The sequence below is a fragment of the Papilio xuthus genome, unplaced genomic scaffold (assembly GCF_000836235.2).
Source record: "Papilio xuthus unplaced genomic scaffold, Pxut_1.1 DF827679.1, whole genome shotgun sequence".
Classification (NCBI taxonomy): Eukaryota; Metazoa; Arthropoda; class Insecta; order Lepidoptera; family Papilionidae; genus Papilio; species Papilio xuthus.
Window position 1 is genome coordinate 2,271,749 of NW_013530970.1, and position 17,352 is coordinate 2,289,100.

Sequence of the window (17,352 nt, forward strand, 5' to 3'; positions counted from 1 at the left end):
GCACGAATCCATAGTCGATTGTCTATGGGCAGCGGTCACTTCGCTATTGCGACAAATTCAAGTGACCGCTTGCTCGTTTGCCAGCTTATAATATAAAAAAAAAGATTATTTAGCTCAATTATAATAGATTTTAAGCTAATTGTAGGTAAAATTAATATAAAAGTATACTTTTCTGGATTCTTTGTTAATAGCATAACTTTAGATCTAGATCTTTTAAAGTAGATTTTTATAGGTTAGTTTTCAACTCAATTCATTTTCTGTTACTAGGATGACATGAATTGTGCGCTAACGAACAAAGATGGCCTGTACAAACGCAAGAAGAAATACAAAGACCTCGATCCATTTACTCACGAAATGTATAGACAGATAGATATAGTGAAAACAAGGATATATACTAAAATCATTGATTCAAAAAGTGGAAACTCGCAATTAGAATACCTTAAGGTATTACAAGAAACGATAAGAAATGACACATCTATATAGTATTAACAAAGTTGCAGTGTTTGTACGTATTATCGAAAGAAAAAAACATATTTCGTATACATAATCATGTTGGATATAACAGATATATTGTCATACATATTATATTGTTTTTGTTCTTTACTGTTTTGTTATTTTATCAGAAACAGTATTCGATTTGGTAGGGTTGAGTCAGGCTTTGAAGCAAAAATATACTAGAGCCCTAACTATACTATATAAATTTGTTTATTCCATATCCATCGGCGACATATGTGTAGGTCTTAGTCTATCCTAGCAATCAAATAATGTCTGCAAGGACAGGCCTATTTGGGAAACAATAATCATAACAAGTAACATAACAAAATATCTCCCTAAATTCGAATAGACAGTAACCTCTAATCCCTACAAAACTCCATGCCACTCCATGCTGTGAAACTGTGCAGTAAAGTTACACTTTAACAGTAAAATTATCAGAATAAAGGAAACCGTAGTCTACGGTTCTTTTATATACTCAATGGTTCCACCTTGTATTACCAAGTCCTTATGGACAAACAAGGATTTCTGTGCCGGAGAGAGAGGCGCTGCTGTTATGTTAGTTCCGTCAAAAAATATGTAAAACTTACATGGTGATAGAAGATGCCATGACAACTATAGTTCAAAGAATATCTTGTGACTTTTTTTGGGAGCCCTAGTGTATTGTCATAATGTAGTTTTACAATTCAATAGATATGGGTTGAGTAAAATCGATTATGAATTTTTTCGATTTTTGATGGTTTTTGGTTGATTTTTGGTGATTTTATATACTCTTTGGTTTTTCTCATAAAACCTGCAATCGAAAATTCTTGATTATTGTTTTTGAATTACAATACTAATAAAAATTGTTTCTCTCTACTGATACTTTATCCTTCATAACTACATAAAGAAATAAGACATTAAACCAAAAATTGCGGTGTTAACGAACAACAATTTTTTTTTGTTAATTGTGCGATACATAGCCAAATAACTGTAATAAATTCAAAAAGTAATAAAATGACTAAATTATAATACCCATTTGTCCGATTAATTTTATTACAAGACCGATTCTCGATAGTTCGCAGTTATTCGTTGTGCGCGATAGTTCGACACTATGACATCCGTCCATTAAATACAACATTAATCCTCATACAAAATTAATTCGATATTCTATAGGCGTCAGTTGTCAAACTCATCATAAATAGACACACTACATATAATGTTATCAGTTCACTTACCAAAGACTATATAAGTCAGTTTGAGTCAGTTACCTTCAAAATTCTTATCAATTTGCATTTTTATTCAAATTTGTTACAAGACGCTCCTTTTTTACTTTATTAAGTCCATATTTGAGTTCGTAACAAAATTTGAATACGAAATTATTAAATAAACGAAGTATCGAAGACATTTTTAAATTATTTTAAATATATTTTTGTATAAGACTATGATTAAATTGTTGCGAAAATCAGTTTTATTTTTAGCGGCTATTGCGGCATTGTGTTTTTCTATTACTTTAATTATGTTATGTATTAACGCGAAGCAAGTTTCCAACGACAAGAATACTACGGACTATTTAAAAGTAGAATGGTGCAAGGAATTGCATTGGCGGACGCCGCCCCTGCAATTCGCAATAGCTCTTGCGTCTTATCCTGGTAGTGGGAACACTTGGCTTAGATACCTTTTGCAGCAGGTCACTGGTAAGTTCCATATTTTTATGACACCGAACCAATAGAAGAGTTTGTGTTTGCGACTTGTTATTTAATTTAAATCTTGCAGGAATTGTTACGGGTTCTGTATATATGGATTATAATCTGCGTAAACATGGATTTCCCGCTGAAAATATATCCGATGGATCAGTACTTGTTGTGAAAACCCATCAATACGCACCCAGTAATCTTGAACAATTCGAATCAGCCGTGTTACTTATCAGGAATCCAAGAGACGCTATATTGGTACATACATTTTTTTGTAATTTATACATACATAAGTTTTCAACGTGTACAAATGGTTGAGCCCAAACATACAATATATAAGGCACGACCAGGGACCCAGATAAATAAGCCCACTAATTGCTGGTTGACTAAGAATGTGCTTAGATAGAGATGTATTGTCTTGTATTTATCTCAACTGACCAAGCCTCATCCTCTACACAGTTTAAATGTATTTGTCTTTGTGTTTTATTTAACTATTTTAACAACAGAATGTGAATAACGTGCCTTGTACCCATTCCAATTATTTTCCTGACAGTATTTACACAGAGCACACATTTAAAAAATCTTGTCCCAATTCCACTGCTTGTGCACTCTTTTGAGAGCTTGTGCGTGGCTCTCTTCTTCTGGGGAGTCTCCGGGTGGACGAAGATGTGGCGCTTGTTAGACGCCACTATACGACAGCTCTGTTGTGCAGACACTAGGGGTGTGGTGACGTTGGTCCGTATGTTAAATATGCTTTTCACTTCAGGCGGAATTCAATAGAATCAATAGTGGGCACACAGGCTTTGCACCGAAATCAGCTTTCGAGATTCCTTCACTTAAGAGAATTGGTTAGTACCTTTTTTGTATATATTTCATAACTTAATAAAAACGTTATTTCTTGATTTAAATTGTAATACAATTGTATATCTTATATTATGTATTAAATTCCGTAATTAAATTTAATCGTCTTAATGTAAACTTGTATGTAACAAGATATTGACAATGAAAAAAAAACTGGTTTTTGAAAGTTACAAATGCATGTAATAGTTTTCGTAATTGTTTCGTTTTACATTCCTATCTTCGATCGAAAGTTTGGCCGCTGATTTCTTTAAAATATGATCTAAGACTAATGGAAAGTCTGCTGTCTCCAATGAAGACCTTAAGGCGCTTAGTACAAAATGCAACGTAAATCTTAGAAACCCGGTGCTTTCAGTTGAGAAGCGACGTACACAATAAAATGTCATAGAGCTTCTAGAGTTAGACAGAATGTATACAGGCAGAAGTCGCGGACATTTTTTTTCTTTCGTTTTATCTGCCTTGTGCCCAAAGGGGCTAAATTCTCGCCAGTCAAACAGCACTTTATAGTGCTGTTTTCCTAATGCTCAAAACTGGTTGGGAGTAAAATGATGATATCATATCATGACAAAAACAACATGTCGATTTTTTGCAAAAGATAACAATGTAAATTTTAACGTAACAAATTAAACTTCTCATTATCAATAGTTATTTTCTTGTTACAAAACTAATATTAAAAGTTATTTACATACGACGTACAAGTCTTTTGCCTTAGCGTAGATTTAGATCTATCCTACAACTTAGATTTCATAGTTGTTTCTCATAACTAAATTAAATAATCACGTATTAGGTTTATTCAGTACAAAATATCATTAACCTAGTTATAAATTAAAATATAATCTTACTAAATAACTAACCACTACAAAATAAATGAACTAATTAATATTATATTAAATAAACTATATACTAAAACTAAACCAAACTAAAAATAAAATTAAATAATATAAAAAATCGACCCCAAATGCGGTCGCACGGTAGGGCTCCCAAGGGTTCCGCTAAATTAAATTATTATCTATTTCCTATTGATATTTCGGAGACACGCAATTAAAACTTCATTAAAAGTCATCAAAATCGATAACAAATATAGTTTGAGTTAGAAATGTAAAAGCTCATTTAGGAAACTAATATTTTCGCCAGTCGATAGATTACTATTAACCGTGAGTTTCTGAATTCAAAATCTCCGTTTAAAATATATCGTTATCTTTATTCGATATAGATTTCGACCATATTTACACCAGGTGGGATCGTGGTCAAGCGCTGGCTTATCAAACATAAAAAAAAGTCTGTCAAAGGTAATGATATGTTTTATACAGAGATTTTTGTGTCAGAAACTCACAGTAAATCATTTTCTGGGTAGTATAAATTTCGGTATTTTTTGCCTAAGTTGAGGTAATTTTATTTCAGTTTGGTTTCCTTATGTTTCAACACAGTTGAGAGACTGGGAATATTTTCATAATCTATGGCTAACAAAATTCCCTGGACCGGTTTACATAGTTTTTTATGAGGCTTTATTGAGCGATACGAGAAATACACTTCAAGGAGTACTGAATTTTTTAAATATCACTGTTACCGAGGTAATTCTCTTCTTTGACCGACAAGACTTAAAATGTGTATGAATATGTAATTCGTTTTGTTAGCTCAATTAATATTCTGCGTATTTTTGCTATCTATTTTTTGGAGTTAAACGGAAAAGAATCTTTTTTTGGAGTTAAACGGAAAAGAATCTTTTTCTGGATCTAAGGAAAGACCCAATGTTTTTTTTCTTATTTGGAACTTTTAAAATATGGCATCGTATCGAGTTTTCTAAAGTAGATAAGTTTTAGAAGTTTTTAACTTATTTAATTTTCTTTTACTAGGATGACATGAATTGCGCACTATCGAACAAAGAAGGGCTGTACAAACGGAAGAAGAAATACAAAGACTTCGATCCATTTAGTCATGATATGTACAGACAGATAGATATCGTAAGAAGAAGGGTATACACTAAAATCATTGAGTCAACAAAATGACACGCAAAAGAAATGTTCTAATTATTATGTCGTCACAATATGTCCCCACCGAGGGACTCGAAGCCTACCCAAAGTTAGGGCGACTATGCCCTATTTTATCTATTAAATGTTTAAGCTTGTAAAAAATAAGACATTTTTAAATATGTAGGCGTTTTTATTAAGTAGGCGACATTCTTTTCTACAAATTCATAGATTTATATAATTTTTTTAATTATTACAATGATTATTATTTGTAGACCATTTATTTAATTTCATTTTTCTTAAATTTATTATCTGTTGCCCATGCGATGTAAACTGTGTTCTAGGTTATTGTTCAAACAGCAGTTGTTGTTCCTCAATTATTTGCATTACCTTCCGTTATATCTTTTTAGTCCTGTTTATTTTGTATTTCAAATATATATTGCATATATTATTTGTACTCTGTTGTTTTATAATTGTATGAGAACGAGGTTTATAAACTCTGAAGGTAGATCTTGGAAATGATAGAGTAAAAAAATTCCACACCTTAAACTTGTATCATCATCATCATCAGCTCACTATACGTCCCCACCGAGGGGCTCGGAGCCTACCTTAAGTTAAGGGTGATCTGAAACTTGTATCAACTCTTTCAAATTTGTGAGAGAATTATGATGATTTTGCAAAGGGTACAAGTCTCTCAGACCCCTTTGTGCTGAATCCACCAATGTTAATCTAAATATATTACGTCAACGACAGACTAGTCAAACCTGATTAAAATAGAAAACTCTTTAAGAGAGATTGTCACTGTCCAGTTCCTACAGACAACTCCATAAGCAACAAACTTTGGTTAGATGAAAACCTCTAATAGTGAGAAAAGTATTACAGTTCCTTGGACTTTCCCTTATCTAGATTATGCTGTAGATTACACTACAATAAGTAACATGATCATAAGATTAATAACACCACAGTTGTAAATTTAGAAGGGGAAGAGTAAGTCTTGAATTGTATGGCAATTTTTTGGTAACTAGAACACTGAATGAAGGTGAATATACTTGCTTTTATTAAGGTTATCTCTTGAAACTTAGTTCATCTTTTTGTAACATTAAAATGATTATTTAACATATTTACTGTATTACAGATCAGGATGCATAACACATTTAATTTTTTTAGTAGACCGTTCAGCAGGTCTTATACATAAATGTTTTCCAAAAAATGTTATTACCATATCATTGATGTACATATCAAAAACACATTCACGTTTAGGTATTGTTGTTACTACATTATTTATTGAAACTATTTTGAATGTATTCCTTGTATCCATAATGCAGATACCTTTTTTTCCCACATAACTCGGGCATTTTGATCTTATAACTTCTAGAAGGCTACCATGAAAGTCTGCTCGATATAGAGTCTGTGCAAAATGTTCCCAGCATTTGCTATTGCATTCTGGCACTGGTTTATCTAATTCAAGCAATTCACTTATATAACCCTCCCATATATCATTCATTGGTAATACATCATTGTATCTTACACCATTCCTTGGAATATTATAAAAACCCATTGCCTTTTTCTCCTTTCTGGTTAACGTTTGAGATTTCTTCTTGCTTTGTTTCTTTTTAGTGTCTTTACTCTTTTTTTTAGCAAATAAAAAATCTTTTTTCATTTCAGCCTCTAAAGTAGCATTTTCTAATTTGTATACATTGTTTTTCAAGAAATTAATCACAGCTCGTCCATCATTACTATGGTTATCAGCCATATCCATATTTATTGATTATCCACAAAAATATTTCAGCATCGGGTTATTTTTTTATTCTTATATATACGATTGAATATTGAATTGACGATAATTAATCATTTTGCTTGTAGTAACTGAATTTATTATAAATTTCAACTTCAATAAATCCGCAAAATATATAAGACACGAAAATCTCAAATAGGACGTAATGTCTACTAGTTTATGACTGTCATCTGCAATGTTGCTATTGTTATGCGCGCAAAGAAAGTTCCATGGATTTGGATTTATTTTGTAGCAACACGATGTTCTCGCTACTTGTCAATTGATTTGATTGTCAATGTCATTGTGTCATTGTCAAATATTATGTGTTTCAATATTTGTTTGCTGAATCTCAAATCAATATTTAGCGGCTCATAATTCTAAAATTTTATTTTCTTGTTTGCCGAAAAATACGTGTCTGAATAACAATTTGTTAAGTCGTTATATTCTTTAAGTCAGTGAAATGTGAGTGCAAAATCTTGATCAAAAAATTTTCCGCTACAAATACTAAGTAATAACAGTGAAACAACTGTGTTTTCTGATAAAGAAAAATCCTGGTCCAAATCAGATGTTTATGATGCGAAAAGTAATTTTCATTTTTGCTGCAGTTATCGCATTTTTATATTTTTCTGTTATTTTATTTATATTTAGTCCTATAAATGATTCCAAGAATGTTTACTACGGCAACAATTACGTAGGCCCATTGGGCTTAAGACTTGTGCCTAGTGTAAACTGGTGCAAGGAGTTACACTGGCGATCACCCCCATTACCTTATGCTGTTGCACTTGTGTCTTATCCTGGCAGTGGGAACACTTGGCTTAGATATCTTTTACAGCAAGTCACTGGTAAGTTACTAGTTTTTTTCTTTTAAATCAAGAGGCAACAAAGGCTATGACCATCTTTATTCAAACATATTTTAATTCTGATCCTGATTTTAGAGAGTAATATTTTTGCACATTTAAAAGTTTCTATTTATGTTGGTATGTATGTATGTAAATTTTATTGTGAGGGACTAGAGCCTAATAACAGACTGAACCCATTTTGAGAAGTGAGCCATCAATAGAATCATTTTCTGTTCTTGAGGTATAATAGGGTAGAGTCAGCTGGTCTATTTCAGTTATCTTGCTTTAAGGTAAACTTGTTACACTTAAGTCATTTGGAATGGCTTTAGATTGTGAAAAATTATTTGACATCAATACAATTTGACGGCTGATAGAGATGTATGGAGGAGTAGTACATACTGTGCCAACCCTCGATAGGGATAAGGGCAGGTTGATGATGATGATAAATACAATTTTACCTTAAATTGTAAAACAAATTTCAGGTATCCTAACAGGTTCAATTTATATGGATTTTGGTTTAAAAGTTCATGGATTCCCTGCTGAAAATGTTACCGATGGCTCAGTGCTTGTTGTAAAGACTCATGAAGCACCGCCACTTGAACCTGATAAGTTTAAATCAGCTGTTTTATTAATCAGGAATCCTAGAGATGCGATATTGGTAAAATATATATAAATAGCTAAATTTTTTGTTATTATAATTTTATTTACATGTTTGTGAACTTATTTGTACAGTTGCCTTTGCGGTATTTCACAACAAAAGCCACAACTGTTTTTGTGAGTTTTGATGACAGTAACACTTGCTACACATCTTTTAGACAAACAAATTTAAGATTTACTCATTTTAATAAACAATAATCAGAGGTACAGTTAAGGTAACCTGCAGTGGCTTTTGTTTGAAAATAAATCAATAGCCTGATTATTTATTTATTATGACAAGGATTCATTGTATTGTACAAAGTAATTATTTGTTATTTGTAATTGTAATTTCACAAATGATGGTGACTGTACAAAGCTTTCCCCACACATGTTTAATTTTGTATGTTTTTTTGTTAAAGAATGCATGAATAATATTTTTTGTTAATTGTAGCTTTCATGTTAAATGTTCTTTTGATGCATTCAATTAAAATCAAATATTAGCGTTCAAATTAAATCTGGGCCAAGGTAGTTAACTAAGATTTAGTCATCCCTTGCTTAAGGTAGGCAGCTAGGCCATAAATGAGGATGGAAATAAGCTGACCATACACTAGTGTTTAACCAGTGACTTTGTCTGTGCAGAATTAAAAAAAAACAGTAAAAGAGTCTTTCAAATCGATTCGGATATTAGAATAAATAGTATATATTATATGTTGATATTAAGAAAATTCAGGGTTCTTTTAAGGATCTATCAGAAAACAGTAATTGCGACCACAAAATAATTTAAATGTTCCTTAGTAATAACAAATTATATAAATTACCTGCATGTTGTATTTTTAAACCACATCCATGTTTTAATTTTTTTATTTCAGTTTCTGTGCCTATGACAATGTTTTGTAGCTTATTAGCTTTTGCTACAAAAGGTAAATATTACGTGTCTTTTTATAATTTTCACTATTATTACCACAACGTATTTTTTTCCCTACATTTTTAAATGTATACAGCTTTATATGCTTTATATGTTGGATTAATTTAAATTACTTGTACTTATTTTTTTATTATTTACACTATAATTTTCACTTTAGGCAGATTTTAATAGACTTCATAAAGGTCATATTGGCACAGCTCCGAAATCCGCTTTCAAGAAAAGGTCTCGTGAACGAAAGAAAACAGGTTCGTATATAAATTACAAGGCACATTGATATATAATTCATAAATATTCTAACAAAGTTGTTAAAAAATCCTCACACATGTTTTGAATTATTTGTTCTGAAATCGTTAATCTTTATTTAAAAGTAATTCTGCCGAAAACTAGAGCCCCAATTAGGACCTTTATCAAATACCGTCCCTGAAATTAATCATATCCACAAATAATACTTAAAACATTTCTGTTTTTTTATGTTTAAAAGAAAGAAAAACGAAATGGTATACAGCAAGATGATATTGATGTTTTTTTTTCCAGATTGGTCTTCCTATGTTACTATACAGCTGAGAACTTGGGAGTCATTACATGATCTGTGGCTCACGAAGTTTCCTGGACCAGCGTATATAGTGTTTTACGAGACATTAGTGAAAGATACGAGGAAAACCCTTCAAGGAATACTGAATTTCTTAAACTACACTTTCACAGAGGTAAGTTTTCTAACATACAAACGAATTATGTAGCCTTAGCCAGGGCCGTATTTACTATAGCGCCCAGCTCTGGTGCCTATAAAAACAGAATGTCCATTGGCTGATAAAGGCCCGGTACCAAGACATAAGCAATTATTATGTACAGTCAGCATTGTTTGCGGTATACCAATTACAAAAAAAAATTACATTTGCAACTTAAACTCCGCTCTCTATTATAAATATTCATTTTTCCAATTTTGAAAGATTACAAATTTTCAGCTGATTTTTAAATGTGAGGTGTTATTTCAGTCTTTACTTTAATTAATAAGTGTAAAGTTGGCTTATTCGGTTTTGTTTTAACACGTTAGCTGCCAAAATGATTTTTCGAAAAACGACATATAGACCGACACGGCTTGATTGAAACATTAGCTTGTCGGACATATAGTCCGACATGGCAGCTAACGTGTTAAGTATATAGCAATGATTACTTTGTAATTTTTTACATTATCTTCATCAGCGTGATATGAACTGCGCTCTGACACACAAAGAAGGTATCTACAGACGTAAGAAAAAGCTACAAGACTTTGATCCGTTCACTCAAGATATGTACAGACAGATAGAAATTGTTAAAACAAGAGTTATCAATAATATTAGAATATATAGAAAGAAACACAACGAATCTGATATTTTTGAACTTTTATGAGTGTTTTTAACGATTCTAATTTAATATTAAGTACTAATAGATCAGTATTAAAGTTTTTACGGTGGGTTTTTACTGCAATTATTATTGACACATATTGTCATCTCATATATTCTCTTTGAAAAAACAAAGACAACATGTGTCAAGTTTTGATGACAATCGAAATCCAATGGTAATGGTAAGAGTTATTGGTAGTGTTATATTTCTATTCTGGCAGTTATGAATAAAAAAAAATAAAAAAAACGGTAACTGGCAGTTATGAGAGCATACAAAATATAAAAAAATTAAATCCACAATTTGTAATTCTATCATTTAAAAAAAAGTAATTTATCCGTCATTTTATTATCAAAATCAGTAACAGTTGGCAAATTGTGGACAAATTGACATCGTATTTTCCATCTATTACTTAAATAAATGCTCAATATAACTAAAATATGTTCCGAAGCTAATTTTTTTGTTATATAAAACTTATATATTAAGAAAAAAGTAGAAATCCATTCCTTTATTATATATTTATTATTTCGTTTATGTATTTTTTGATACCTTTAGTTAATTGGTGAGTTCCTATTAATTATTTACCTCAAAGTATTAATTCCTATTTCATTTAATTTATAATATTTATTTATACGAAAGCATTAAACTAGTCAAGTTATTTTAAGAATTTCAAAATGTGTCAAATTTTAGATTTAATTGTTTTTAATATGTAAGTAGATAATTATAGTTAATTTTAATGGCATAATATCAAAGATTTTACACTTTAATCAGTATTTTGTGTATTTTACTTAATACTAAGAAAATAAGAGTTTATTTTACATTTCTATACTATCACAATTATTTTATTTTAATTTCCTTATTGTAATTACGAGTCTACTCTCTAGTCTCTATTTATCTAAAACCAAGAAAATTATCTTGGATTTACCAATTTAATAAAAATACGTAATTTTTTCCTATACTCCGATCATATATGTAAAATATCGGAAATTGGATCTACAACCTAGCGGTTGGTTATTGAAATCTAAAATTATCGAAAAAGTATCCGCCAATCAAGTGGCTGCATTATCGACAATGGCGCCACACCTAACGCAAGATAATTGTTTTTCAAAACATTTTAGATAAATATAAATGTGTTAAAATTATTAATGGTGATTGTTTCCTCCTAGATTAATAATTTCGAGAAATATTCAACGAAAAAAATTAAACCAAGTTGAATTTTCGGCCTAATTTGTTCATACACTTGGTTGAAAAGCACTCATTTTTTATTTAGGAATAAATTCGGTAAAAAAATCATTGCAAGAAAGAGACAATCTTTTATGTTCATAGATCAATATGAAAGAGTAAGTTACTTTCTGTGTTGTATAGTGCTATCTCTCTTACTCTTGCAATCGCATAGGCAGTGTGCGAAAGAAAAAACTATGTAACCAAAAAGGTCGATATGCAGTTGTTAGCCGTGTTTAATCTATATTTTTGTATTGTTAATTATTGTTTAAATTTAATAATAAAGTTCCTATATTTATTGCTATGTGCTTATTATCTCTAAAATAAAATCTTGATCTGTTTATAATCTGTGGGAAATTGTGAAGTGTGTGAAAAGTTTTTTGAGATTAAGATGCTTGATTTATAACAAATAACTTATTAAATTGTACTTAAGGAATTGTTTGAATAACTGCAACGAATTTACTACTTTTCATATACCCTGTAAATAATAGTTGTAAAACGTTATTTAAATTTGAATTGTGAAATAAAGAACAGTTAGATTTTAAAAACTAAAACAGTTATGATTTTGACAATGCATAATATATTTGACCTTTTTAATATATTTTATCTGTATAATATTTATGATTTAAATATTATTGAACCAAAGAGTATATAAAATAAGAGACGGGACTTTTGACTAATTAGATACACAAACGGAGAATAAAAATTGACATTTTCAATGCTAGCAATATTATGAACAAGTCTACGTTGCTATCAACCTAAAAAAATCTATCTGTCAGTTTCCTTTTTGACGTTTGAAAGTATTATTTGAGGGAAAACAATTTGGAAAAATAAAACAATTTCGTTAATTGCAACTTTAATTTAATCTTCTGACTAAAGCGAACATATTTTAAGAACGCAACATAATGCTCATTGCTTTTGTAATAATACCATTATTGTTTAGTTCACAAACAAAATACCCCAACTATAATAAATGCTTATTTGTTCCAGTTAGTTTATTTGATAGGTCATATTTTCTGATAGAACTGGAGTAGTAGTGCCACTCTCGTCGGGAGAAATAGAATAGCACTGGAAAGAGATTAGCTCCTATCTGTTGGTAAAATATTTAGAAAATTGCTAACAAGACAATATGCATTGAAACAAAACAAATCGTCATCATCAAGCTCACTATACGGACACACTATATTCCACTGAGGAGCTCGGAGCCTACCCTCAAGAATGCGACTAGGTTTTATTAAACAACGCAGAGCCAGTGAGGGTTGGTTGACTTCAAACATATCTTTGAATTTCTATACAGTTGTATGCGATTTGTAATTTACAGTAAGAATGTCGGATGGATCATGAAATTCAAAGAATGCATTACTGTATAGCGGAGATCGTACCTGGATATGTAAAATATGATCCGGTCAAACGCCAACTGCACTGCCAATGCTCCAAATAGTCCCCTAATCCAAACTTTTTCTATCAAAACATTGCAAATGTAAAAGTCATGTTAAATATAATGTACTTTAAAAATAGAATACAATATTTAAGTTTTACTTCTCAAATAAATTCATAAAATTATGAACCTAAAGATTCCGCATTTTAACTCTTTTGTTATTACTATTCTCCATAGATGTGTAACCTATAGATTCCTTAACGAGGAAAAATAATGAGCTTAAGAGGCATCATTTTGGGGTAAAGTACCCGTGTTGAAATTTAAATTACTTGTAAGAAAATTGTATACAATCTTATTTTTATAACTTAGTTCAAAAAAGGTTTAGGTTTTATTATAAGTTGTGATATTTGTAACATCCAAATTTAATACTTAATTCCCTATATTTTAGTATATTTTTATTTTCTATACACTGCATTTCCCAATTTCGAGAAAATCTTGTTATGCTAGTGTATATTTTATATTAAAGTCTAATACATATTACTAAAAATTGTCATATTATTAACATCAAACTAATAGAAAACACTAAATCTATAGGTTACACATCTATATATCAATATTGACATTAATATAGTTACTAGCATTTCCTGCAACATGGTGACTCTTTTTTAGATTTGTGGTTAAACTACTCCATATAATAAGTTATTTTTCAAATTTAGTTTAGAATTACAATTATCAAACTTTGTAGCACAGATGTTGCAGCGACATGCAGTCAGTAATTCTGAAGCAGATTCCTTCATTTAATAATTCTGTAGAACTTGAAGAGGTGCATTCATTCATCTGCAACAGAATGAAATGGTAATTAATTGATTCAAGTGTACAACCATGTTAAAAATTATGATTAGTTTATACAGGTACAGATAGAAACTTTTATTGCGTGCCCATTTTTGTGAAATGTCTATGGTAGAATCATAAATCAAATTAGTTTGAAAAACTTGTCATGTCATGACCAATTTACAGTTTGATCTACAATATTTATTTCTTTTTTTTAGTTCTTTTAAATATGAATAGACTGTAAAATTTTATCTTTATAAAAATTATATTTCTGTGAATCCATAGATTATGTTTTCTACTACTTTTTACTTGTTTCACACCTAAAAACAAAAAGTATTAAAAATTGATAAGTTGTTCATACAATGTTCTTCCTTTGTAATTAATTATAACTGTAAAGCTTATTCTTATTATTTAATAAGTTACAGAAACTTCAGAGGTTGGATGTAACTGCTGGTAACTTAGTTTATTTAGAAAAATAAACAATTACAGATATCTTTATTTTTATAAAATCATATATTGTTGATGTTATTCATAATTTTATTATAAACAAACCTAAAGATGTGTACTTTATAATTATAAATTTCGGTCAATTTGTCATTGGAAAGTGAGTCACAGTCCGATCTTAAAGTCCGACCCAAACACAACAATAAACAAAGTCTGTGAATAATAATTTTATTTGGTACAAGTTTTCGTAAAATCAATTTTAAACTTTAGGAAATGATCACCATGAGTATTATTGCTATGAAGATTTCTGAAGATGAATATATTACTATGAAGATTTTTTTTCGGGGTCTTAATTTATTTCAGTGTGATAATAAAATTGTTTCATATGTTTTCAGTTTTGTCACAGGTATGCTGACACCCCTGTTATAAAATAACATGAATTATAATAGAAAATATTTTCGCATTTTCGATGTTTTTTATGGTATTAAAAATGTTCCAAACCTAACCTTTCCAGTTTGCTTTTGGTATTTTATTACATGTTATAAACCTAGCTTTACTTATCCTGCGCTTTTCTATTGTTCCAAACTTAACTTACCCAATGTAGTTTTCTTCTTTTTTTTTCAACTTAAGTTACGACTCCAAAAAAACTTCCAAACCAGTGTAAGAATATTCCCTATCGTTTAAGACATATGTAATGGAAATTTGGCTTGATTCGGTTTTGTGAAGCATAACCTGTTATTTTATTAAGAACTTCTATACAATTTCAAAGCGAACTTTCATTTCATTGACTTTTACTAAGTAATTACGAATATAAAAACATTTAGCAACATTTTAACGTGAATATGGAATAAGATTTATTTACGTACATAAAATATCAAATGTAGTCATTGATACTTTATTTGTATGATATATGTAGTGAGATAAAATAATAGTCAAAACAACAAAAAATACCAAATATAGTACTATTGTATTAAAAAACATAATGTAATTACCACATGGTTCTTGGAAATCTTCTCAGAAGAAAACATCAGCTTTCTAACTCTCAAAATTATAATACACTTCATCCCACAATTCCCACTGAAACTACAATATTCTTATCAAATAAGGTTAGATTCAAAATATAATATTATAAAAAAAATCTTATAAAGACATAAAGGCTTAAATTCGTTTTTAAAATTACTCCAACTGCGGTCATTCGTTACCCATTTACTGAACCACGTTTTAGCATCTCCTTGTAAACAATTGCCAATGCGAGAAAGACATTCGTGAATTATTAGAAGACCTAGCACGGTCTACTTCTTCACACCATGTCTCTATGTCATTAACACTCGAATCAAAATTAGAAATATAATAAGACTGGTTAGATCTCACCGGTATATTTATGGATCGTATCGCATCGATGATGTGATCGGCGGCGCTGGCCTGGACTGACGTAGCGCTCGCGGGACGCTCCGGTGAGGACGGAGTCGTTGAAGCCTGAAGCGAGCTCGCAGTCACAGCTTCGCCCAACTGCGACGGCGGCGGCATCGACACGGCAGGAACGGGCTCGGCGCTGATGGTTGCCACAGGCACCGCGGACTTGGCTACTTCCACTGCTGCGCGGCCACTAGACTCCTTTCGTTGAGATGAAGACACTACCTGTTGTTCCTCTAATGACACCAATCTATTCAAAATTTATTGCATTGTTTCGGTTAAAATATTGCTTGAAGGGCTACGTCGTCTGTAGCGTGAATCATGTTGGCTAGAATGCGATCTGTGATTTCGCGACCGACTCCTACTCTGCCGCCTCTTATTAGGCATGTTTTCTTTTTTTTTAGCAAGTATTTAAAATTAGACGTAATTCCAAGCAGGATTCAAGTTACGGTAAATAATTGATCAATAGGGTAGACACGACAAAATATTAAAATTGAGCCATTCTAAAATTTACACAAAAAGCTAACATACAACTTCTATTTGTTATTTTAAAGCAGAGAAGAAAACAATTGGAACGTACTCACCAAAGTTGACATTATAAAACACCGTCACATCACGTCTTACTTACGTTACGTATATTATACGAAACACCGAAAACAAAGTGCTAATTTGTCCTTTTAAACAAGCGTAGTTACAATTTCCAAAAATATATTTCTGATCTAATGACTGGCCAATTAAAGAAATAACAATGGAAACACATCGTATCAGAATGTACAAACAAGGACGTGGGAGTTTCACTATCCCACTTCTGATCTTAAGGATCAGAAGCAGGGAAAATTAAAAAAACAATCTCTCATACACTACTACAGTACTTTTTGAATTAATAAGAAAACTAACAAAATTTATTGAATTAAATTAACACTTAAGTGATTTCGAAATATAACATTAACTTAATTAACTGTCAGAGTTAAAATGATTAATTATTTTGGCTAGTCAAACGAGCAGAGCTTCCGCTGGCTTCAGTGTTCGGTGGCGAGTGTGTCCCGAAAATGAGGGTGCGGTCTCTTATATTGACATCACCCCACCATTATTTTTAAGTTCCACCCTCAGCTAACAATATATTTAAAGTAGGAAGTTATTAAGTAGCCATTGTCAACTGAATTACTGTTTAACGCATAGTGTGCAATTATTAATGTTTATTGATATTGTAAAAGCTTCTAATAACTTTTAATTTGATCTTACTTTATAAGTTACGTTTTTCCTAGACTAAATAACATTATTATTGTAATTTAAGTAACGACCAATCAGAGCAGAGCACCTGGCTTAAGAGGGGTCGAGGCACCATCTTTATATAAGGCGTTTTGACAGTTGTTACGAATATAGTCGTGAAGTGGAAACGGATCGAGTTGGGTCATCGTGTTTTGTGCTTGCACTTTACCCTAAATGACGCCCACGAAGTCATCAACCACTATAGATGTCGTTGAGAAAAGTGTTTCTCCGACATTAGAAGTGGGATCGGTGCCG

The 17,352-nt window shown here is 31.0% G+C and overlaps 3 protein-coding genes across 4 annotated transcripts; 2 read left to right on the forward strand and 1 right to left on the reverse strand.

The window, feature by feature from the left end:
- Window positions 1-1,718: 1,718 nt before the first annotated feature.
- Window positions 1,719-5,447, forward strand: LOC106117912 (WSCD family member AGAP003962-like). The gene is made up of 5 exons (XM_013312427.1): window positions 1,719-2,168; window positions 2,248-2,423; window positions 2,932-3,013; window positions 4,425-4,594; window positions 4,877-5,447. The coding sequence occupies exons 1-5, from the start codon at window positions 1,916-1,918 to the stop codon at window positions 5,027-5,029; spliced, it is 834 nt and encodes a 277-aa protein (XP_013167881.1). The 5' UTR covers window positions 1,719-1,915; the 3' UTR covers window positions 5,030-5,447.
- On the reverse strand, window positions 5,156-6,987 carry Pop4 (ribonuclease P/MRP subunit POP4). The gene has a single exon (XM_013312428.1). It carries the CDS (start codon window positions 6,747-6,749, stop codon window positions 6,120-6,122), a length of 630 nt encoding a protein of 209 aa, XP_013167882.1. The 5' UTR covers window positions 6,750-6,987; the 3' UTR covers window positions 5,156-6,119.
- Window positions 6,988-7,060: 73 nt separating this feature from the next.
- On the forward strand, window positions 7,061-10,985 carry LOC106117911 (WSCD family member AGAP003962-like). 2 transcript variants are annotated; one of them, XM_013312426.1, is made up of 6 exons: window positions 7,061-7,226; window positions 7,303-7,606; window positions 8,086-8,261; window positions 9,322-9,409; window positions 9,699-9,868; window positions 10,365-10,985. In XM_013312426.1, the coding sequence occupies exons 2-6, from the start codon at window positions 7,330-7,332 to the stop codon at window positions 10,548-10,550; spliced, it is 897 nt and encodes a 298-aa protein (XP_013167880.1). In that variant the 5' UTR covers window positions 7,061-7,226; window positions 7,303-7,329; the 3' UTR covers window positions 10,551-10,985. The 2 variants fall into 2 exon arrangements, with proteins under 2 accessions (XP_013167880.1, XP_013167879.1); XM_013312425.1 differs by having other exon boundaries at window positions 7,061-7,606.
- Window positions 10,986-17,352: the final 6,367 nt, after the last annotated feature.

Coding starts and splice junctions, on each gene's coding strand:
- LOC106117912 (XM_013312427.1), top strand. CDS start 1,916: ATGATTAAATTGTTGCGAAAATCAGTTTTATTTTTAGCGGCTATTGCG. Junction 2,169..2,247: donor CCTTTTGCAGCAGGTCACTG/GTAAGTTCCATA, acceptor TAAATCTTGCAG/GAATTGTTACGGGTTCTGTA. Junction 2,424..2,931: donor ATCCAAGAGACGCTATATTG/GTACATACATTT, acceptor TTTTCACTTCAG/GCGGAATTCAATAGAATCAA.
- Pop4 (XM_013312428.1), bottom strand. CDS start 6,749: ATGGATATGGCTGATAACCATAGTAATGATGGACGAGCTGTGATTAAT.
- LOC106117911 (XM_013312425.1), top strand. CDS start 7,330: ATGTTTATGATGCGAAAAGTAATTTTCATTTTTGCTGCAGTTATCGCA. Junction 9,410..9,698: donor TCGTGAACGAAAGAAAACAG/GTTCGTATATAA, acceptor TTTTTTTTCCAG/ATTGGTCTTCCTATGTTACT. Junction 9,869..10,364: donor TAAACTACACTTTCACAGAG/GTAAGTTTTCTA, acceptor TATCTTCATCAG/CGTGATATGAACTGCGCTCT.